Below are 22,761 nucleotides of genomic sequence, written 5' to 3'. Positions count from 1 at the left end.
ATCAGTTAAGAATAAGAAACAGAAAATGGTAATCGCTTTCTTCGCTTCCTCCTTCTTGGGTTGTTTTCTCCTTTCTTAGGATGAACATGGGAGGGAATGTTTGATGGATTCCTCTTCTTCATGGGAAGACTTGGTGAACGTTTTACCCACCACCTTCTTGATGCCACTTCACTTTCAGAGGTAATGGGAGTCTCATTTTTATACCTCTTTCTTGAAAGTTCTTGACATGTAGCATCTTCTTGGATAAATTACCGTGGAAGTCCTTCCTGCATTTCCTCTTCATTACCCAAAGAGGTTCCTCTTTTGGAAGTCTTACTAAGAGGCTTCATAGGAGCTCTCTCTTCTTGGGAACTTAGAGAATTGTAAAGAACTTCTAGTTTGCTTTGAACCTTTGCTTTCATGGTAGGATTACCCATGGCTTCTTAAAGCTTGTCAACAAGGTAATTGAAAATTCTTCGACCATCATCAATAGTAACATAATGTGCTAAATTGAAGCTACAATATTAGTCCTATTCTCTTGGTTATGTTGTGCCATGATTATAGTTCTTTATATGTGTATGCTAGCTCTTTCCTTGGCACTTTTAAGACCTTAGTTGCTACTCCTCTTAACCCTTCAAAATAAGCACTTAAGTATCCATACACTTGGTTAAGAATATTGTTAATTGCAAAGAGTAGTGGAGGATTTAATATTGTTAAGCTGATCTCGATTCCTATCGAGCTTGCTAATAACTCAATAATGGTTAAGCCATAGACAAGTGTAAGGAGATTCCATTATTAAGACTCTATTCTCGATAGTGTATCCCGAAACCTGCAAAGCAGACATGCCAACAAAGATAATAAATTCCTGTGCCATTTACCCTATAATAATGAACAACTCCAATCTTTCATAGATTACTCAAGAACCTCTCTTCTTAAGCGCATCATATAAAAACCTTGAGTCTGATACCAATGTTAGAAAATCTAATATTTCCATGCAGTCCGAGAATCTAGTTAATGAAAAGAAAATTTTCCATTTAGAGATTTCTTCAGAGAAGAATCGTAGGTAATGCAAGACTAATTTTATAACATTATTTACACATTAAAACATCCAAATCATGAAATATAACTTAAAAGAGAAAATCACATTAAAATTGACAACCTGTTGAGGACTCGATCTACTTAGAACTGGTCCCTCCAAAAAAACTTTTGTATTATAATTCTCTCAATGAGAGTTCTAATTACAATACAAGCTTGTGTTCTTGCAAAGCTTTCTTGAACTTATGAAGAGGGTAAACTTCATGATTGCACTAACCACACATGGAGTAGCCCTCCTTCCTAAGCCCTAAACACCCTAACAAAGAGAAAGAATTGGGAGAATCGAGGTAGGTGAAGGTGGAGAAAAGTATTCTTTAAGCAAAGAAATAATCTTTTCTAGTATGCTTGCTCCTTTTAACATAGCTAGAATAATAGAGAAGAAGACAAAGTTTTCATGTGTCTACTTGCTTGGATTCGCATCAATAGCCAAGTGCTTGGGCAAGGAGATCATTTCTTGAGCTTGCATGTGTGAAAGAGAGTGCACTAGCTTTTCCACCTTGGACACATATGAGAGAGACAGAGAGAGAATTCCCGCAAGTCCCCTCCTTTTCCCCTTCCCAGACTTGCCAAAAATCTAAAAATAAACTGCTGGATACATGGACCAATTATGTGAGAGAGCTTAAGGAAGTAACTTGGTAGATGTACTGACACTTGCTCCCCCCCTTCTAACAAAAATCCTCCTCCTTGGCTTGTTTTTGGCTAATGTATACATGCACACTTATCTAGTTCTCATTAAGCATATGCAAGTTACTTTGGATATGTGGCATAACCAAACTTGGAAGAGAAGAACTAGAGTTAACTTTCGAAAAAGGAAAGGGCCAATCTAACCTTAGTCTTTACTTTCTTCTTTCATTAATTAAAAATTATAGTCTTCCCTTCAATTTAACTAGCTCATGTGCAAGATCTTTGCATTATCTAACTTTATGCTAAAGCTTTCCAGACTTCATACTTATGAGTCTCATGAGTAAATTTGTTTATAAAGTTAAATTCCATTTGTAGATTCCTATAATTGCTTTAACTTAATATTTTGTCCTATACCTTTGCTCAAGGTTACTCATGATAGATTTATCTTTTCTGTATGATAATTACATCCCTCTTTTATAAACTTCTTTCCTTCGCTCTCAAACCTTCGACCGAAATAAGTCTACAAGCACTTTAATCGACTTCACTTGTTTTTCCCAAATTTAAGTGACCAATTTAAGATGGAAAATACTGTTAAAAAATTAGAAAACGATTTTCATGACAATGACTGACCATGCAACCATCACACTTAGGCAATTCAGTGTAAGGCTAGACTTACGAGTATGCAAGAAATGCCATTGCCATGAAATGGATCCAATTTCCTTGATATATCAGAAGTCCGATATCTCAGGTAAATTACTCTGAGTCTGCTGATTGAGAATTTACTCGAGTACAAAAGAATTAAATTAGACTTCACATCAAGTGCAAAAGAGTAACTTCCACTGTAAGCACAATGTTTATGGGGCTATGGACGCAGCCACACCACTTTGCTTTATTTTGCAGCAGACATCCTTTCCAAGGCTTTTGCCGGTATTCAGTATTGAGCTCAATATTGCATGCATTAGCTGTTGGCTTCCCTAATTTCACAATCTTTGTTCCGTAACTTCGCTGGTGATGACACCGTGTGCTTCGGGCTTCCTCCCAAAAAGTTGCCTTTTGCTGACATTGAAGCTGAAATAAATCATACACTAAAGCTTTTCAGCAGACTGAAAGTATCCACCAAGAAAAATCAGCTATTGGATGTGTTGTATAATGCGCTTGTGTTACAAATCACAATGATGGAGGGGGGTTATTGTCATTGAAATGGTCAGTTTGTAGGTCTATGGGTATTTGCAATCCGTCATAGCTTAATTGGATATCCAAGCCTTCAGACGTCAACAGTTTTGCAAGCTCTGTATTCATAACCTCATGATCCATTGTATGCATCATCCCTGCAGAAAGGCAGCGGCTTACAATCGATAGAAAAAAAAGATCTATGTACCATTTAAAAATACTCAAGCTACCTGTAAATAGTGTCTTTTTGGGTCGAATCTTACGAACTTCTTCCAATGCCTACAAGAAAATGACACAGCTTTTTAGACCGCTAGAACATAATTACCCACTACTAATGACCTCATCATGTTGATCTGTACAAAAATAAGTATATCAATGCATAGGTGCTTGTTAGACGAGAATTCAGAACAGGCTTGTAAGTCCTTCAACCTTGTTTCTGTTTCCATACAAAAACGCCAGAAAGGGGCAATGCAACTTTTTTGGTTAAATTAGCTCGTGACCATTGCACAATTGTAGGTTTACCTGAGGAAGTCCAAAATGAGTCGCACTAGATCGATCAGGTCTTAATGCATCCTGCATAAATTCAACAGATTTTACATGGCACTGCTTTAATTGAGGTCTATCTTACAAACAGGGGTGACAACATGTTTCTAGTAAATGTTCAATTACAATCTGTGAACTAATGAATGTCAATCATGTTTCATGCTATATGAGCAGAAAATCTCACAAACAGCTCTATGTTTATTAATGTTCTATCTTAAAAATTAGGAATCCAATGCTATCTATGAGGCGTTACAGTTTTCAGTGTTCAAAGAGGACATCCGATATTTCAATCCTGTGAGTCTTGATTCTTTTATACATTAATGCTTGCTCTTAAGCATTCACAAATTTCTTTTGGTTTTTGGAAGTAACTCCAGGAGGTTCTCGTTTTCATGATCAGCATAATTACCAAATATGTTTTCTAGTGGCAATTTTGCTTCCTGCCTGACAGAAACTTTCAGTCCAAAAAACCTGTATGCATGTCCTGTTTAATGATCTATATAAGATTTTGGCTGTTGCACTAGAGAGTCTTTCAATACACTAATAAAATTTTTGTTAACATACAAATCAGAAGTAGCAAATGACATCAGTTCACTTGAAAAAAGGGTATAATATATGCCTTGTTTATTAATAGCTTCTTTGATTATTGTTCAATAAAGAAACTCCGACGACAGTCTACATAGCTAAAGATGGATGTAGCCCGTCATGCTGAATTTTCTTTTAAGAGAAATATTAAAACTATATCACCAGGTAATATTTCCAGACTGGTCATGGAGGAAGATGAAAATATACATATTGCTGGCTACAACTACAAGTAATAAGCTTGTTGAGTTTCAGAAGTGAGCATCCAATAAACTCATACGAGGGATAAACCACAAGCATCAATGGGAGAGCCTAGAGGCATGCATGCAGATTAGATCTCATTGCAAAGGTGTTTACTACCATCTACGCTGACCATTCGTCATCTCACAGACTATATGGCATATGAAACAAGTCTCCACAAAATGTTCTCCCCTTGAAGAGCATGTTACTAAATAGTCCAATACTCCTCGACAAAAGGATATACCATTGGATCTTCTCAGCCTTGTTTGGGCCTTGCACGAGTCTTTACGAAAACTGATCCGCATAGAGCACAATGAATGCACTAGTGATAAAACCATTTAGCACACTTTGTATTCAGAGAAGTCTGCAAGGCCTTTTGTGCAATGCCACCAAGCATTGGTTTATCGATTAGGGAGAATATTAATGGCTACGGTCTCCACTTGACATTGATTTCTGAGACTGCCTTTTATTAGAGGATGTTAGCACTACACCTCTACCAGCTTGGCTAGAAAGCATGTGATGTTTATCTTCTTGGCTTTCAATAAACACTGAATCAGAGAACCATTCAAAACCGTCCAACTGAATCAGCCCCAATCCCACATGCAAGCAATCACACTCTTCAAACTGTAACATGAGGTCTTTCCATTCTACAATTGGTAGCACCCGCCTACTTCATGATGGAACGAGGGTACTAGCTAGTAGCCAAGCTTTTCCACTTAGACAAAGATTTTGCAAGCATCACAGCTCCTTGGCAAGCTTAAAAGACTTACCAATATGAGAAGCTCACAATTTTTGAGTAAAGGATATGTTTCCTCTGGAATCTCACTTACGTCACTGCAGAAAAGGAAAAAAATATTTAGATTCCCTCCTCTCTAACTTTGGTCAATTTCCGGGAAAGCTTTCTCTGCAAACAATGATTGCCTCAGACATGCCGAGTGTATGTACCTTATGTAGCATATATTCCCAAATCGATAACCGAGTGATCTATATCCAGGTCCATGCCAGACTGGCAATGGGATAACCTACAATCAAAAGGAGAAACCATTTCTGGCATGCTAGACTAGCAATGGGATAAGCCATAGATCAAAATGAAAACTGGTTTCTCTGTTCTATGTTTTAGATGAGTAGGTAGGACACATTTCAAAAAAGAAATTACTTTCCAAAAAATGAATATTCCTTAAAGACGTCATTGGCTGGAAGGGCTTGGCATAATTGGGAGAAGGTGGTTCCGAAGTCCAAAGCAACCACAATCTTGGCTTCGTCTGCTGCTCTATTACTTGCAGTGGACATGGACATTACGTCGAGGGGAGCAGAGGGCGCTCGTGCAAGTGTCGCGCGTAGGGGAGCTGAGGGCGAACGTGTAGGGATGATATTCATCCTATTTTCATATTTGAGGTTTCGATAGATTGGCACCATCTCCCGGATGTTGGGTTGGATACGATAAGGGCCTCAGTGTCAATTGGAGAAGCCCGGGTGTCAATTGGAGAAGCCCGGGTGTTCGAGTTCAAACCTCAACCAGTACCTTTTGAAGGGCTAATGGGACATGAGGTTCCATAAGGAAGGAATAAAATATGGTATGAGGGAAGGAATCTTGCTAATAAATGAATAAATAGCGGGAGAGCCAATAGTAGAATCTCGTAGTAGGTCAACACATTTAACCACAGTTACTAACAATACACTCACTCACAGAAAATACTTACTCTCCCAGAGCACTTTCCCCCCCCCCCCCCCCAAAACCCAACAAACAAAATGCTCCCCACCTCCTTCCTTCCCCAAAGCAGCCCTGGCACACCTGCCCGTGACGTTTGTTACAGCCTACACGCTTGGACACTCCAAGCGAGAAATCAATAGCAACACACGAACAAAAACTGCAAAATCACTCAACTTTAAGAGAGAGAAATGATGAAATGATATATTAAAGTCTTCAAGAGGCCAAAATGACGTGTGAGACCAAATTGTTACAAACTGTTGAATCTGATACCATGTTTGGGTACAAAAAAATAAAATGAAACGAGAAGTACTACTAGCTGGCATTGTGTGGGGTATGAGTGATGACTGAATCCATCCTCATTTGCACTCTGAATATCGTGACAGTATGGCTCGAATTCTCTACTGTAGTCTCCATCGATGCTGTGAAGCTCCTCTCTTCAGTCGGGGGACGTCTTGAGCTCCCTAACTCCAATGCTCAGTCAATGAGAGTACCACCGGTGTGCGTCTGGGCTGAGCTTTGCAGAGGTGGCTGCTCCTCTATCTGTCTAGTATCTGGTGTGAAGAAATCAGTAAGCTGCTCTCTCTCTTGGGCGCCCCCTCTTGCTGAGGTGTCCTACAGGTTGCTCTCCTACTGCCATGTGTCCAGTTTGCCCCTTTGGTTTAATTCATAGTAACAGGGGACGCCCTTTTTTGGGCTTTCCGTCCCCACTTTTCCGTCCACACTTGCCGTCCCGCCCACTTTTTTACACTAAAAATCAATTTGAGCCTCGTCCCCCGTCCCCCGTTTCCCGTCCCGGAATGCGTCCCTTGTGACTATGGTTTAATTTTCTAGTACCCACCAACTTATGAAGTTGTCAATGACTTTCCGAGTAGCCCAAATTCTATTTTGGTGCACACAGGCTTCCATACTCAATGCTAACTGGCCAGGCCAGTCCCAGACTGACCGACCTAGATTCCTGATGTGAGAAACCCGTTCGGCTGTAGACGTTCACACTGGCCATACAATGTCTACTTCGACTTTTTTTGCAGAAAACAAGTAAAAATCAATTAAATAAAAATCTGTAGTATATATTTAAAGAAGGCAACATGAAAAATGAAAAAGCAAAGAAAACTGGCCAAAAATTTGTGTTTGTGAAGTATCTTCGATTGAGCTCGCTGCTGACCACGCTCCCCCCTGCGCACGCACCTGCAGCCTCATCTCGCCATCCCCCCCCCCCCCCCCCCCCCCCCCGCTTGCCCTACTTGTGTGCGGTCCAGCCAGCTTGCGCGCTGCCACAACTCCATCCAGCCCGCCCCCCCCCCTACTTGTGAACTGTTTTCAGTGCACCAGCACTCGCGCCTTCGCCTCTACCGTCTGCCTTCGACCTCTCTTCTATCAGCAGTAGACACAGAATGGCAGCCCCTGCTCCACCTCAGATGGACTCTACAGAATCCCCCTCGCCCGACACCACGGAGCCGACCTTTCAACTTGCTCTCTTGCCAGAAGAGCAAGCGAGCTTGATTACTAAGGTGGAATGCTTGCAAGCCACCTCGGTCATCTACAAGATCATTGGTACTTGACCCAATCAAGGTGAGGTTCGAGATTTGCTTGAGGCCCGTCTCCTCTCCGATGTGGGCAAGATCACCGATGTCCAGATTCTTGGGAGAGGGTACTACCAGGTAGAGTTCGAGTCTCCAGAGATGACGGCCAAGGTGATGTCGATGAGCCCGCTCGGCATCCGAACAGCTTGAGCGTACTTCAGACGATGGCATCATGGTTTTGACCCTTCTACAAATGTGCTTGAGGAGGAGGCCGACTTGCCTATCTCGGTCTGCTTCCCAAGCCTGAGGAGAGAGTATCTCCCGTTACTTCCCAGGATGGGTTCCATGATTGGGACTGTTCTGGAGTCACCGCGCACTGCAGCTTCAGTTGCGGCCAAGGTTGCAGGTTTGCCTACTCTGCGGGTTCTTGTTCGAGAGAGACACACACTTCCGAAGGTGATACTGCTACCTTGTGTGAGTGGGGGTTGGATCAGACAGAGTGTGGAGTATTCGGGTCTCCCGAATTAGTGCTTCATTTGCAGACAGATGGGCCATCTGGCAAAGGCCTGTCCTCCCAGGAGATCCCGCCCCACAACGCATGAGCAGCTTCCCAAGGCTGAGCATACCCAGTAGTCAAATACTTAGGACACGTAGGCTGGTACCTGACAGAGGCCAGCGATCAGATAGCTAAAGGTTGGCAGCAAGCGCATGGCTGTCGTCGACAGGGACGGGCTCGTCACATTGCTCCCCATGGTGGCCGACCTCTTGCAGCTCAACAGCACTATGTTTCGACAGGGAACCGCTTTGCCCCCTTTAGTAGGACCCCCCTGAGGAGGCTCCTCCCACCTCCCCCTCCTTCTCCACCTTCACCCCCACCTCTTGCTTTTCTCTCCCCGTTGAGACCCTTAGCCTCATCTCCCGACCCCTCCTACACTCCTCAAATGCAGGGGGCTGGACACAGGTCTGCAGCGAGGCGTTCTCTTGGTAGTACTTTTGCTTTGAGCCGCATGGCTTGGGAGGGAAAGCCCCATCTGAGGCCGCCACTTCTGGTTCAAACTTCCCCTTTTGCACCAGTCCCTTGGGGTTTGACTAGTTTTGACATTTGTAGATGATGGGACTTCTTCGACTACAACTTCACACGATTCCTAGGTGATTCTACTCCCGACCTGGAGGAGGCTTGCTTTCGAGTTCATGTCCTCTTTCTCGCAGCTCGAGGCACTAAGGCTCTCGATACAGCTGTAGGTTTCTCCTTTCTGTGGTGTGGCAGGGATCCTACAGAGTGGACCTTGCACACAATTCTTGACTGGCTCCAGATCCAGGCCACTGAGTTCTCACACCCCATAGGGGACCTAGGGGTGACAGATATGGCAACGACCTCAAACTAGAGAAGGCTTTGTAAATAGATGCATATAGTGTGATAGTACTGACCATGCGAGGAGGGATTGTGAAAGTTTTAAAGATGCTTTGATGAAGGAGCTTGTTTTCTTCAAAGATGGCAAGATTCACTTAAGTGAGACAGGTAAGCTCTTGGGGACAAATTTTGACAAAGGTGGGATGAAGAAGCTAGTTGAGGACATGGCTACTAGCCATGCCATCTCAATGGTTGAGGCAGCCGACTATGGATTGAAGGTGGAGCCTATAAAGAAAAAAAGAGTCAAGGTTGGAGAAGAAGCATCTAATGGGATTGGAGAATTGTGGCCATGGGCAATAGAGTCTGATGTGAAGGGTAAAATGACTAAAGAAGTCTTGTATGAAGCTGGAGATTGCATTCGGCTAGAAACAGGTTGGAATGACCCTGTAGACTTATTGTCAGTGCATGCTTGCATTGCCAAATGTCAAGCCATTGAGACCATTGTCAAAGAGAGAAATGCAGGTGTGAGAATGGGGATGAAGGGCCTTCAAAGTGGGCCACGAGGAGTGGAGGCAGAAATGACACAATGCCTCCTAGATCAACTTCCCCGCAACAGATGTCTGTTCCCGAAGTGCCTATGCAAGAAGGAAGCAACGAAATCCAAAGCAAAGGGTCCGGCCTACAAACTCCAATCCGATATAGAGGCAGCAACGGATCTCAAAAAGGTTTTGGAAGTGAGGATTTTTGAACATAAGGTGGAATTTACCTTGGGTGTGGTCCTTGGTATAGCAAAGCAGGAGTTCCACAAAGAAATAATTGATGTTATAAAGAGAAAGTGACATTCTCTTACTGGATCTATCCATGACAAGGTGAAGGAGAGACTTTAAATGCACAAAGTGTACAGGTCTATGGCTAGGGGAGGAGTAAAACACATTCGCTTCTTGGATGATGAAGATGAAGTCGAGACCACTCGAGTGCTATTGCAGTTTGCGGGAGGTAAATCCTTCCACTTCTCTTCATATCACATGAGAACGCGAGCTCGCTATTGCTGCCCACTTGCGCACGCCTTGGCCCCCCCCCCCCCCCCCCCTCCTCAGCCCGCTGCCTCTCCCCCCTCCCCCACCGCCCCGCTGCCTGTCATCCTGCGTCGCCCCTTGCCTGCCCGCGCTGCCTCCAGCCCGCCCGTTGCCTGCCCTCCGCCGCCCCCCCCCGTCACCCCCTCTTCTTGCTGTCGCCAGCCTTCCCCTACCCCCCCCCCCCCCCGCCTTGGTTTCTCCTCGTCATCCGCCGCAGTTCGGCCTCCTTGGCATTGCTTCGTTTTTGGGACACTGTTTCCTTCGTTTGATTGCAACGTCCACCCGTCGACCTCTTCTTACGACACAGCAGTAGACACAGATGGAGGCTCCAGCTTCGCCACAGAGGGACTCGCTCGAAGCCCCCTCGCCCGACCCCGCTGAGCCCACCATTCGACTTGCTCTATCGCCGACAGAGCAAGCGAGCCTAGCCGCTGAGGTAGAGTGTTTGCAGGCGACTTCGGTCATCTGCAAAATTCTCGGCACCCGTCCTAGCAAAGGAGAGCTGCCAGACCTTCTCCAGGCCCGCCTTCTCGGAGAGGTGGGCAAGATCTTGGATGTACAAATTCTCGGACGGGGGTACTACCAGATCGAGTTCGAGACCTCCCAGATGGCTTCCAAGATCATAGCTATGAGTCCACCGGCCATCCGAGCATCACGCGCCCACTTTCGACAGCGGCGACATGGTTTTGACCCGACTTCGGATATGCTAGTAGAGGAGGCAGACATCCCCATCTCAGTCTGCTTTTTGGGTTTACGGAGGGAGTACCTACCACTTCTTTCCAGGATTGGCTCCACCATCGGGACTGTCCTGGAGATACCTCGTACGGCAGCATCAGTAGCTGCCAAGGCGGCTGGCATCCCCTCAGTTCGAGTTTTGGTCAGAGATACCCACACGCTCGCGAAGGTCATCCTTCTGCCTCGGGTGAGTGGGGGTTGGTTTAGACAGAGTGTGGAGTGCTCGGACCTCCCAAACCAGTGCTTCATTTGCAGACAGATGGGCCACCTAGCGAAGGCCTGTCCACGGAGGAGGCCACGACCTGCACCTGCACCTCAGTCCCAGCCTGCCAAGGCAGGGCCGCAGCCACAACCAGCGGCACAGCGCACAGATTTAGAGCCACCCTCCAAGCCTGGGGCTCCAGCGGAGGAGGGGTGGCAGCAGGCCCGTCGCCGTCGACGCGAGGGGACACAGCGATAGCCTGGCACTCAGAGTGACCCTCAGGTGTCTACTCAGCAGCATTGGGTTCCCACAGGGAACCGATTTGGTCCTCTTGAGCAGGAGGAGCCTCCTACGCCAACCTCCACCTCCGCTTCACCCTCGCCAGCCGCCCCCCCTTCAGAGTTCCCCTCCTCCTCCTCCTCCTCCTCCTCCCCCCCGCCCTCTGCTCCCGTCCACTCCCCACCTCGCTCCTCTACCTCTGTTGTCCCACCCCGCTCCTCTTCCCCTCCGCCCCCCCCCCCCCCCCCCCCACCTCCTTCTCCCCTCCCTCCTGCTCCAGTTCCACAGTCGACTCAGGAGACTGGTCCCTCGCCGGCGGCTAGGAGATCTCTTGGCAGCGCCTTTGCCACGAGTCGCCTAGCGAGAGAGGGTCAGCCCTTCTTGCGGCCCCCTCTGCAGATTCAGACATCTTCCCTTGCAGCTATCCCTCGTGGTCTGACGAGCATTGACCTCCGACGCCGCTGGGATTTCTTCGACTACGGGTTCACTCGCTTTCTCGGCGATTCCGCAGCAGACCACGAGGCAGCCTGCTTCAGGGTCGATGCTTTGTTCCTCGCCGCTAGGGGGACAGAGGCCTTGGACTCAGCAGTTGGTTTCTCCTTCCCCCTCTGTGGTAGGGCCGAGATAGAGTGGTCCCTCGACTCAGTGGTGGGATGGTTGCATACGCACGTTCTCGAGTTCTCTCACCACATGGGAGAACTTGGAGTTACAGATTTGCTGCAGACTTTATGGCCACTGGCCAAGTTTGCGGTGACACCCCCAGACTCAGCAGGATGTAGGCACATTGTGGTGTACTTTTTTGCTGATACATTCATGAGGACTCCTGGACAGAGGAGGTTGCTTTACGCACGGCTCGCTCTGCTTGGGCTTGGGCGAGGCACTCACTGCAGTCTCGCCTATCTAGAGGACACTCGGATGCGGATTACTCCCCATCCAAGCCAGCCTCGAAGATAGCCCGTCTTGCTACTGCGGCAGCATCTGTTCTCTCTCGCTCCCCATGAGGATCGTCTCGTGGAACGTGCAGGGACTAGGTGGGCCCCGGTTTCAACGATAGCGGGGCCGATTGCCTCAGGAGCTTCAACGTTGCCTTGTGGGAGGAGAGATTGATCTCCTTATGCTTCAGGAGCACCATCTGTCTGAGAGCCGCATTCGGCGATGTGGTCAGATTTTGCGTGGACGATATGATACCTTTTGGTCAGCTGCTTTTGGACCTGGAGGCATCCAGGGTGGGATATGTATGACTATTGCGGACTCATTGCAGCAGGCCATTGTGGGCAGAGGTATTATTGTGCCAGGCAGGGCTCAGTGGATTACTATGTAGGTTCAGGGTGGCCTTGTGGGCTTCCTGAACATCTATGCGCCCAATGTGGCGAGTGCTCGTGCAGAGTTTTGGTCACAATTGTTGAGTCTTTGCCACAGACTGACCATTGGTGTGTAGGAGGGGACTTCAACATGTTGGAGGACCCTTCTGACAGGATTGGAGGCAGCCATGCTACTGTGCATGGAGTCGAGTTAGCAGCTTGGGAGAGGTTGTGTATGACTTTGAGGGTCTCGGATACATGGCAGCACTCTGGCTTTGTGAGGCCTCCAGCGAGTCTTGCCTTCTCTAGATCGGACCGCAGAGTGGGAGGAGTGAATCTATCGCGGATAGATCGCTTCTACACTAGTGACCACTTCAGTGACTTGGGGGGATCAGTGGGCATCCTGGCAGGGACATCCTTCTCGGACCATGCACCAGTGATCCTCACAGTGGCAGACAGGCAGAGGAGTGGGAGCACGATGCTTCGCATCCCAGAGCGGGTCTTGTTGGACTCAACACTCAGAGAGAGGGTAGAGGCTCTCTGGACAGAGGGCATGGGCAGCCAGGCTCTACCTGCAGACAGAGTGGCCTTAGGCCTAGCTCAGCTTAGCCACTTTTTTCTCCAGGAGTCTCTGGCTCGACGGGCTGCAGCGAGAGAGGAGGAGCAGCATCTCAGACGAGGCATTGCTTCACTACAGAGGATGCAGGAGCAGCATCCAGACAGTCCATGGTTGGAGGAGCGGTTAAAGCAGGCTCGACAGAAGCTTGCTTGCACAGAGGAGAGGCGTCATGAGTTTGCCTTTCACCGACAGGCATCTCAGTGGACTCAGGTGGGTGACAGAGTGACAGGTGCTTTTTTTGAGACAGTGGGACCTCGGCACTCGCATGCCAAGGTCAATCAGTTGAGGAGACCCGATGGGTCAGTTGTTTGTGAGTCCGAGGATATGCGTGCAGTTGCTACTGACTTTTACCGTGGGTTATTGTCGGTTGAGCCCCAATCAGAGCGGTAGGATGCATGCAGGGAGCAGGTTTGGGCACAGATGCCTAGTCTTGTGACTGAGGAGATACGCCAGAGGCTAGAGATGCCTCTTCAGCTTGAGGAGCTACACACGGCTCTTAGGGCCCTCCCTCATGGTAGCTGTCTAGGTGAGGATGGGCTGACTCCCAGCTTCTTCTTGGAGTACTGGGACCTACTTGGCCTAGATCTTTGTAGTGCCTTTCAGTACATTCTGCATACAGGAGTGATGCCAGATAGCATGAGTGAGGGCCTGATTTACCTCATTCCAAAGGAGGGTGGCTCCTTGGATGAGATTCGACAGTGGCGCCCCATCACCATCCTCAACTCAGCCTACAAAATTCTTGCCAAGGCTCTGAGTTTGAGGATTCAGCCACTTTTGGAGAGCCATATACATGGGACTCAGGCAGGTTTTGTCAAGGAACGCAGTATCCTTGACAACATCTTCACTTTCTGGGAGGCTTCTGCCCTGGCACAGCTCCGTGGGGAGGACCTTGTGATTCTTCTTCTCGATTTTGAGAAGGCATACGACAGAGTTGACTGGGACTTTCTAGAGGGCACTCTACGCAGGATGGGCTTCTCAGATGCTTGGATCAGAGGGGTGTCAGCTTTGTACAGACACGCTCACAGTCAGGTGCTTTTGGCAGGAAGTAGAGGTGAGCGCTTCATGCTCACACGATCGGTCAGATAGGGTTGTCCTCTTGCCCCCTTTCTCTTTCTGTTCTATGCGGAGGCGATGAGCAGATTTTTGGTGTCACAGCAATTGGTCTGAGGGGCTTAGCACTCCCTATTCGGGGAGATGAGCTTCTGGATGCTGAGTTTGCCGACGACTCAGCCTTGTACTTAGAGGGCTAGGAGGCCAATCTACACAGACGTGAACAGGCTTTGGAGACCTTCTGTTGCGCATCGGGCGCACTGATCAACTGGAGAAAGACAGTGGCTTTCTCGGTTGGCAGTGTTCCTGTGCCCGATTGGATGCCAGGAGAGGGTTTCACGTGGATTCCCCCAGGGACTGCAGTTCGGTACTTGGGTTGTCAGGTTGGTTTGGACTTGTCCCCCGAGCAGCAAATTGCTCCTCTTCTCCTGTCCATCAGGAGAAAGCTGTTACATTGGAGCTCAACACGACTTTCGCTGGCTGGTAGAGTAGTAGTTGCCAACCAGGTGTTGTTGGCGACTATGTGGTACATCACTTCTTGCTGGATCTTCTCGAGTTCTTGTATCAGCCAGGTAGAGAGGCTGATCAGGAACTTCCTTTGGTCAGGTCGTGAGACTCAGATTGCCCGAGCCAAGGTGGCTTGGTCGGTCATCACACTTCCTTGTTCTCAGGGAGGGCTTGGGATCATTGATCCAGCACAGCAGAGCAGAGCCCTTCTTGGGAAGTTCGTCGTCAGAGGACTTCTTCCAGGCGAGGAGCCCTAGAAGGAGTTCTTGCTGCAGAGGCTTCGTGCTAGGGTGCCTCAGTCAGGATGCCCTTGGCAACCTTCGAACAGATGGATCTTTACAGAGTTGCGCCGAGTTGGTTTGAGCAGGAGACTGGAGGACCGCTTCGCTGTGAGTTTGCTTCGATCTTGGGAGCTCTTACTGCGTGGCCTAGAGCAGAGACAGCCGACGTGCATGGAGGAGCGCCTACGGCAGCCCCTCGTCTGGAACCCCATGGTTAGCACTCAGAGAGGCCACTTGGTTGGGAGTCGGCCTCATGTTTCTTGGGGTCCCATGGCAGCAGGTCCAGCGCTCTACTGTCCACCTGTGTGGCTCTTCCCTCCTCCCATCTCTTGATTTAGCCTCATTGTATATATGCTGTTTTTTCATTGGGAGAGTCCCCATCATGTTTGTTGTAGCCCTCTCTTGCAGAGGTGGATGTAGCCCTATGGGCAGTTTTCATTAACTAATAGAAGGATCTTTTTCTCGGAAAAAAAAAAAGTCGAGACCACTCACAAGAGTTACTACTTGAAGAGTCACTGAGCAAGAGCAACTACTGAGACCCTGGTAAAAGTGGGAGACTGAGCCATACATTGCATTGATAGATCATGGGTCAGAAATTAACCTCATCTCAAAGAGTCTTTATCAAAAAGAAAAATGGCCAATTGATATAAATCATGGATGGATGATTTGTGCAGCAAACAAATCATTAGGGGAGCTATACAGAGCTTGTCCAAATGTAAAGGTGACTGACTATAGGGGATGTGAAAGATGACCAGAATTTCTTTGTACAGGAGATGTGTACATACCCTCTTATCCTTGGGCAGCCATACATCAGTGCTACTCGCACGGAAACCAAGGTGATGGACGACACGTCAGCTTATGCTAGGATAAGGAGTAAGGATGGAAAGCATGCAGTACAATTCCTTATTGTTTTTGTGGACCATGAAAGGAACCGTGAAAGTCTTAGAGAGCAACCCTTGCCAAAGACAAACAAAGAATTCAAGGACTACAGGGATATGAGGGGTTTTGGCCATGTATCATTGTAGAGCGGGATTGCAGTGGTACAAGAAGAGAAAAGTTCTCGAATCTCGCATGATGTATATGCAAAGGAAACGTTTTCTATAGATTTTGTAGGATTAACAGACTATGGATCTATTGCTTTTACAAAGTGTGAGGATTTAAAGCGGGTGAACGACAACATGTAAATATTGTACAAAAGGGTTTGATAACCAATGGTTAGATAGAAGTTGATGAATACATTGTAGGTGTGTTTGATGAGTGTTCGTTTGTGAATACTATGCAAGACTTTGAGTCTTTAGTGGATTGCAATTTGCATATGGGAAGTGAGGTCGTGAAAGTATGCTCAATAGAAATGTACAAAGTCACTGAGGATTTCAAAAATGCTCAAGGTGTTGATGTACAAGTGGAGAACAAGTATAAGTCTGTGGCAAAGAAAGTGAAACCAATAGTATTACCTCTACCAAAGGACTGTATGGATAAGATGGAGCAAGCTGCTTTGCAGCCTAGTCTTCGTGACCCAAGCAGGATTGGACATAAGTTTACACAAGATTCTTTGAAGGAGTTAAAGATTGGTTGCAAGGACAGTTTGACAGAGGTTGAAAGATTATGCTTTGAAGAAATGCTTGCCAAACACGGAAAGGCTTTTGCATTCGAGCTGCATGAGATAGGGTGTGTTGATCCATCCATTATTGCTCCTATGGTGATCTTCACTATTCCTCATATACCTTGGAACTTGAGGCCTATTCCGGTTCCAAAGGCCCCTTTGCCAAAACTCATTGAGTTGCTTAATGAAAAGATCAAGATGGGTATTTTGGAGCCTTCTTGTGCTCCATATTCAAACAGTGGTTCACAATTCCAAAGAAAAATGGTTCTTTACGCTTTATTCAAGATACACAACCTGTAAAAAAGGTGACAATCAGGAATGTGGGTACAGGGCAAGTTGTAGATGAGTTTGCAGAGGCATTTGCAGAACGGGCAATATATTCTATGGGGGATTTGTACTCAAGGTATGATCAGTTCCAACTAGCTATGGAAAGCAGGGACTTGACTACCATGAGAACACCTTTGGGTTTAATAAAGATGTGCACCTTACCTCAAGGAGCAACTAATTCAGTTGCACAAATGAATAATGGTATGAACAAAGTCCTATGTGACTTCATACTGCAAACTACAATGCCCTTTCTTGATGATGTACCAATTAAAGGATGTGATGTGAGTGATATAGATGTGGCTCTGGACTTGAGGGGGTGCCACGAGTATGTGGCGAATCATATCAATGATGAGATCTTGTCAAGATTGGAAGAAGTGAATCTTACCTTGTTTGGGCAAAAGTTAGTGTTTGGTGTGAACCAAGTTCTTATTATGGGACATATGTGCGGGCCATATGGTAGAAGGCCTTGTCCAGCAAAGATTGATGTTATTCAAAGAATGAAAGAGACGTATTAATGTAACTGGGATTTGAAGGTTCTTGGGTGCAAGTGTGTTATGTTATCTAGATTCCACATTATGCGCATGTGGCAGGACCTTTGTATCAACTTTTGAGAAAGAACCAAAAGTTTCAATGAGAAGAAATGCATACCCATGCCATGAGAAAATTAAAGAAGTTGTTACTTATTTCTTCAACTTTGAGGAAAGCAAACTATGAATGTGGAAGATATGTAATTGTGACACCAGATACTAACCCCATAGGAATTGGGTGGGCAATTGGGCAAGATGATGATGATGGCACGTGATATGTGGTGAGATTTGGAGCAAAAGTCGTAAGTGCTTGTCAATTACACGTGTAACAGATTGCAATTTTAAGTGAAGATTGTTTTCAATTTTCATCAATATCTCCTTGCACATTTCTTAAAGTCTTCAAGTGGTGGTTAATGGTTTGCCTGCAATAGTGTGAAAGTGTTAGTGTCATTCGCAACCATGAATTTGTATTTGATATGCTGTTTTTTATTGTCCAATGCAAATATGACGCCAGATCAAAAGAAAAGTATTATGCGTGCCATTCGTAAAGAACGTATTTTGGAAATCTCATCATGTGCAGATGATCGCATACAGCAGATTAGTGAAAGCGATGTCTTCATCAAAGACCTCACTAGCGCTATATGGGAGAACACAGAACGCAGGTTGCGACTTGAAGGCCAATACGAGTTGTTGATTCCAGCAAGGATCCGAGAATTTGAACCCCACCACAAGGGTGAGACAGCAAAAGGGAGGAGGCACTACATAAGCATATCCAGATTTGAATTTTGTCAGCAACATCACCTCCAACTTGAGCCTGGAGTATATCGTTAAATAGAGCGTTGTTCTGCGTTTATTTTACCAAGAAAAGGAAAATTCTAGTCCAATTAACCACTAGGAGCCCGGAGTCTTTTGAAGGGCTGGTTGGAACTCCACCTCATGTCAAATATCTCTGTTAATCTCGTTCAACATTTGATTAAAGTTTACAAATTGTGTGACAGATGTATAAAGACATCGGTAACCTATGATCCATTGCATATGACAATTGTCATAGAAAAATGCAATTGACCGCGTTTTCAAAGAGTAAAAATTATCATTTGTTTGTGAAAACTTGAAGGAAAATACTTACTTTTAAGCCATGAACGAAAAAAGACTGTTCAGTGATGATATGAAACTGAAGCTCAGATACAGCTGCGCCTTCAACAACAACAGATGTATCAACCAGGTAGTAGTGAGTCTTTCTCATAACCTGAAAAATGCATAAACGCAAACATCATGGAGTAGTATTTCTGATAAAGACTCAAAAAAATCAGATATTGAAGCTCTCTCCTTGAAACTGTGTACTGCAAAGATCAAGCATCAAACCATTTTCCTTTGTAACATGAACATAATAACAACTTAATGATATAGATTGTGTTTATTTTCTTGGTATAAACTTTGAAGCTTTAATGCAAAATCATAAGGGCACTTGAATGCCAAAAAAAACAATGCACTTATTCAAGATTTTTGCTTACATTCAATATGAAGACATTCACTGTGTTACCTCAAAATCACGCTTGGCAACATAAACAGGAACAACATCTTGAACGTTATTTGTCCAATCTCGAAGATCATCTAGACCTGCAGAAATAAAAGCTAAGTCTGCAGCACATACCAAAGCTAACATTTATCAAAGTTGCACGCCTCTAGAAAGCTACTTTGATAATCATATGGGCTTATCAACATATGTGAGAGCAACCCCTTGTCATTACAGTAATTATGAATTCCAGATGTTTTTTATCCTCTATTGGGGGCAGAACTGCGTCCGAACACATGAGAGATGATTCGAGCAAGTATGACCATTATAATGGTTATAATATAATGACAAGATGGAATTTGGATCTTCGTACTTTCGATGCTAACGATAGTAACAGATCTGAATCTAACAATTTACATGAGATACTGCAGAAATACTACATTCTAGAAACTCCCAATGCATCACAACATGCATATCATGTGCTTACGTAGGATGCACACCTTCAAAAGATTTTTCTGGTATTCTGATGCTCCTGGTCATTCACCCTCTACATACAAAGACTTTCATGACAATGTGAAAGGACCAGGATTCCAGCCTCAATTGAAATATCACAATTGCGGTCATTTATACTAATTGTCCCATTTGTGTCCTTTCAAAGCTATGCATGTCAATTCTTCTTGCCATCTTCCATTGTAGCAAGTTCTCCACAACATACCCTTATTGTATACCATCTCACAAATAGGACAGAGGAGAAGCTAAAGAGAAGAGTATAGCGGCAGAACCACGTCTCTCAACCAAGTCAAGGAAGGCTCCATGTATGAAATCTACCCTGTCTGAGCTTTCCTGCAGCCAATCCTAGCATCCCCAAAAAATTTCCTCAAAAACATTGGTTCAAAAAGACATTGTTTTGGTTAACATCCTACTTTTCTATATAAACACATATCTATCTGGAGTCATCATACACACAAACTTCTCGACTCATCTTGTTTGAAAACCGTTTGGTTTCTCGTGCTTGAAGTATTTCTTGTGACTGAATAGAATGACACCTATAGAATGACACCTGCCATACACATAATACCCGTCCACCTTGGGACACTCTAGATTGAAATGACACGTACTCTTTCACTCAAATCCTGGACATGAGACAACCCACCGAAAGCACACGAAACACCTACTCCAAACCCTCAATCAATATAGTCACTCTCTTCAGGCATCCACAAGCCCACAAAGTGCATTTATTATGAGAAAGCTTTTATATAAGACCATCTCAAAACCATATAATCAATTGTGTTGATGTAAGATGTATACAACTAAGGATCCTCTGCCCAGTTGTGAAGTAGTGATACATATGTGGACAAGGGTAAGTGATAGCACACACGTAGATCCACAAGCAAGCCCGACAAGCCCGAGGAACAAGCATACAGAATGAAATCAAGCTCACTTTCCCAATCATAGAGCCAATGAAAGATCGTGCGAGCCTGAGACCTAGCTGTACAAGCGTCTAAATGGCTGATGCTGCAAACATCCACATCAGGAATTCAGATGTCAAAACACTTCTCTCCATAATACAACTGAAAAATAGCTTGTAAGCGATCGTACACACTCTCCCATTACTGAATCACATATGCCAGACTTCCCCAATTAAGGTCAGCTCGTCACCGGTCTCAATCCTCCTTTCAACTAGCCTATTTGGAACCCAAGATGAATAGCTAAGCTCACCAAGTAATTAAATCTAATGCCACGTGGTGGCTGCTGCGTTCAGATATCGGAAAAAGAGACTTGGGCTCACCAAGTCAACATCTCCTATTTCATAATCATTGGCAACAGCCTTCTCCTATCCCTCGATCTGTTCACCGTAATTCTTCAATAAGCGACGAGTCAGGCCTCCCTTTCCTCTCCTGCTCACTCAAAACTTCTCGTTCTCTTCGCTTCCTTCAAGCTTTCCCTGTGCTCTGCTCGTCAATGGCTGCCCTTGCAATGTCGTGCACTTTGCCTTGTTGCTCGTCAACGGTTTCCCTCGCTTTGCGGCTCGCCTTTGTAGTTGACAAGGCTCCTCTACTTTCTCTATTGTCGACGCCGTCAACAAGCTACAATATTGCTTGCCCTAACTTTAGAATCCCTCTGCTCTCTCCACCATGCTCGCTTCTTTTATCATCTGCACCTTCAAGAACAATGCTAGCAGAATCGGGCTCCCTAACTCAAGGGCTTTCTCCATCAAGCCATGTACGACCACCTCCTTCTCCTCTCCAATTCAGACTAGCATACCCGTTGAAAAGCTCTTGAAGAGCAGTTGTGCTTTTCCCTTATCAAGACATTCACTTGATTAGTCATGCTCTTCTCTGTACTTCATCGTTCTCGTTCTGGTTCTGGTTCTGGCTTGCGATTGCTTACTTGTTTATTTTTATTTTATAGCAGTCCGGATAAAAAGCACTGCGGATTGCCTGTGGTGAGAAAAGCCCGCTGTTTTTGTTTTCTTTTTTTAAATGATTGTATGGTCACGATTGAGAAAGTTTTAATTGGGGATCTAGGGTCTGGATTGAGCCAAGTGGATCAATCCCCTGGCCTTGTTTTAAAAAAAGACCTTTGGCTCACCAAGTAAATACATCTTTTTCCTATGGGCATTAGGAATGGAGATTATTCACGTAGATATAAAGTTTGGGTACTTTTATGTTTGAAATATTCAAGAGTCACCGTGAAAAGCTGCCAGGTGAATAAAATAAAAAGCGCACTTTGGGTTGCGTTGCAGTCGCAGATCATCAAGCTGAAGGGTACGTCAGATGCTTGCCAATGTGATGAGCACTCCCAACGACAAGTCTAGAGATAATTAGCAGCTCTTAGGAGGAGAAAGCATGGCCAACATGATGGAGAAGATCGGTGACAAGCTGCATATGGTCGGCCACAAGAAGGAGGAGCCCCACACTGTAGCAGCTGCCCATGCGCCTTAGTATGCAGCCCCTGGCTATGGCGCCGCATGACAGAGGTCTCTCTGTTCTAGTGCTACTGAAACAGAAGACATCAGATTTCAATCAATGATCAGTTGGCCTAATCTGGAGTCAAATCACCAACACTCATTGCCTTCCCAAGCTGTTCAACACATTTTTCTGTTGATGCTATCAGGCTGTTGGTGATGCACACCAACAGGATCGATCCCACCAAAGCTTCTGATGGTTATCCTCAAGTAATTATAAGCGAGTGGCTTCAATGCTAGCTGCTTGCGCTTTTAGCAAAGTGTGTGAGGGGATTAGTGGCAGACAGCTCAATGTCGAGGGAAAGGCATTGGGAAATATTGCCACTAGTGCAAGTTATGGTCTGATGAGTCGTTGGCTTCAGTCTCACTCTTCGTCCGACTCTGTTGATAGCCTATCTGAAACTTTGATGAGGCAAGCATTTCGAAACAATCTGCAGACAAACAGAAACATCTCTCATGACCAATTCAGAGCAGAACATGGTGTCCGCAAAGTTGGTTAATGTGTAGCTCCAAGGAGATGCAACAGCATTGCAGTGGAAGTCAAGTAGTAAATCATGCAGGTGCCTACGCTGCTGATCAGGATCAAAAGAATGTCAAAGAGCAGAAGCAGAAGTTAATACTTTTTTCCACACAAAGAGATTTGATGCTGAAGAAGCCGACGAACACAAACTGCGGAGTAATTGCATTTATGGAGACAAGCATACCAATATGTCAATACCTATTAGCCTCCGGGAGCAGTTCACTGCTGTCCATTCAACAACTCGGTGGGATAGCAGAAACTCTATAGACAATATGGCCAATATTGTCTATTAGCCTCCAGGAGCAGTTCATTTGCTGTCCATTCAACAACTCGGTGGGATAGCAGAAACTCTATAGACCATATAGCCAATATTGCGGCCTATAAAGAGCTTTTCTTGCTAATAACCATGATTCGGTGGCGGACCCTATGAGCAAAGGTCCA

The 22,761-nt window shown here is 45.6% G+C and overlaps 1 protein-coding gene across 2 annotated transcripts in view; it reads right to left on the bottom strand.

Annotated features, from left to right (window-relative positions):
* Positions 1 to 2,393: 2,393 nt before the first annotated feature.
* The window catches only part of LOC147439819 (Metallo-hydrolase/oxidoreductase superfamily protein), a 73,944-nt gene continuing 53,576 nt past the window's right edge, over positions 2,394 to 22,761 (bottom strand). The window contains exons 6-13 of one of the 2 annotated variants that reach the window (XM_086485565.1): positions 18,860 to 18,936; positions 18,446 to 18,565; positions 5,176 to 5,252; positions 5,001 to 5,064; positions 3,391 to 3,441; positions 3,099 to 3,147; positions 2,870 to 3,026; positions 2,394 to 2,766 (exon numbers count right to left, since the gene is read on the bottom strand). In XM_086485565.1, coding sequence (XP_086341691.1) covers positions 2,679 to 2,766; positions 2,870 to 3,026; positions 3,099 to 3,147; positions 3,391 to 3,441; positions 5,001 to 5,064; positions 5,176 to 5,252; positions 18,446 to 18,565; positions 18,860 to 18,936 — 683 coding nt within the window. In that variant the 3' untranslated portion in view covers positions 2,394 to 2,678. Of the gene's footprint in view, positions 3,027 to 3,098; positions 3,148 to 3,390; positions 3,442 to 5,000; positions 5,065 to 5,175; positions 5,253 to 18,445; positions 18,566 to 18,859; positions 18,937 to 22,761 lie in introns of both variants that reach the window. The other variant, XM_086485564.1, reaches the window with a different exon arrangement.

This window comes from Adiantum capillus-veneris, chromosome 16 (assembly GCF_014529385.1).
Source record: "Adiantum capillus-veneris isolate H3 chromosome 16, ASM1452938v2, whole genome shotgun sequence".
NCBI lineage: Eukaryota > Viridiplantae > Streptophyta > Polypodiopsida > Polypodiales > Pteridaceae > Adiantum > Adiantum capillus-veneris.
Note: the sequence above shows the minus strand (reverse complement) of the source record. Positions and strands in the feature narration are given on the sequence as shown.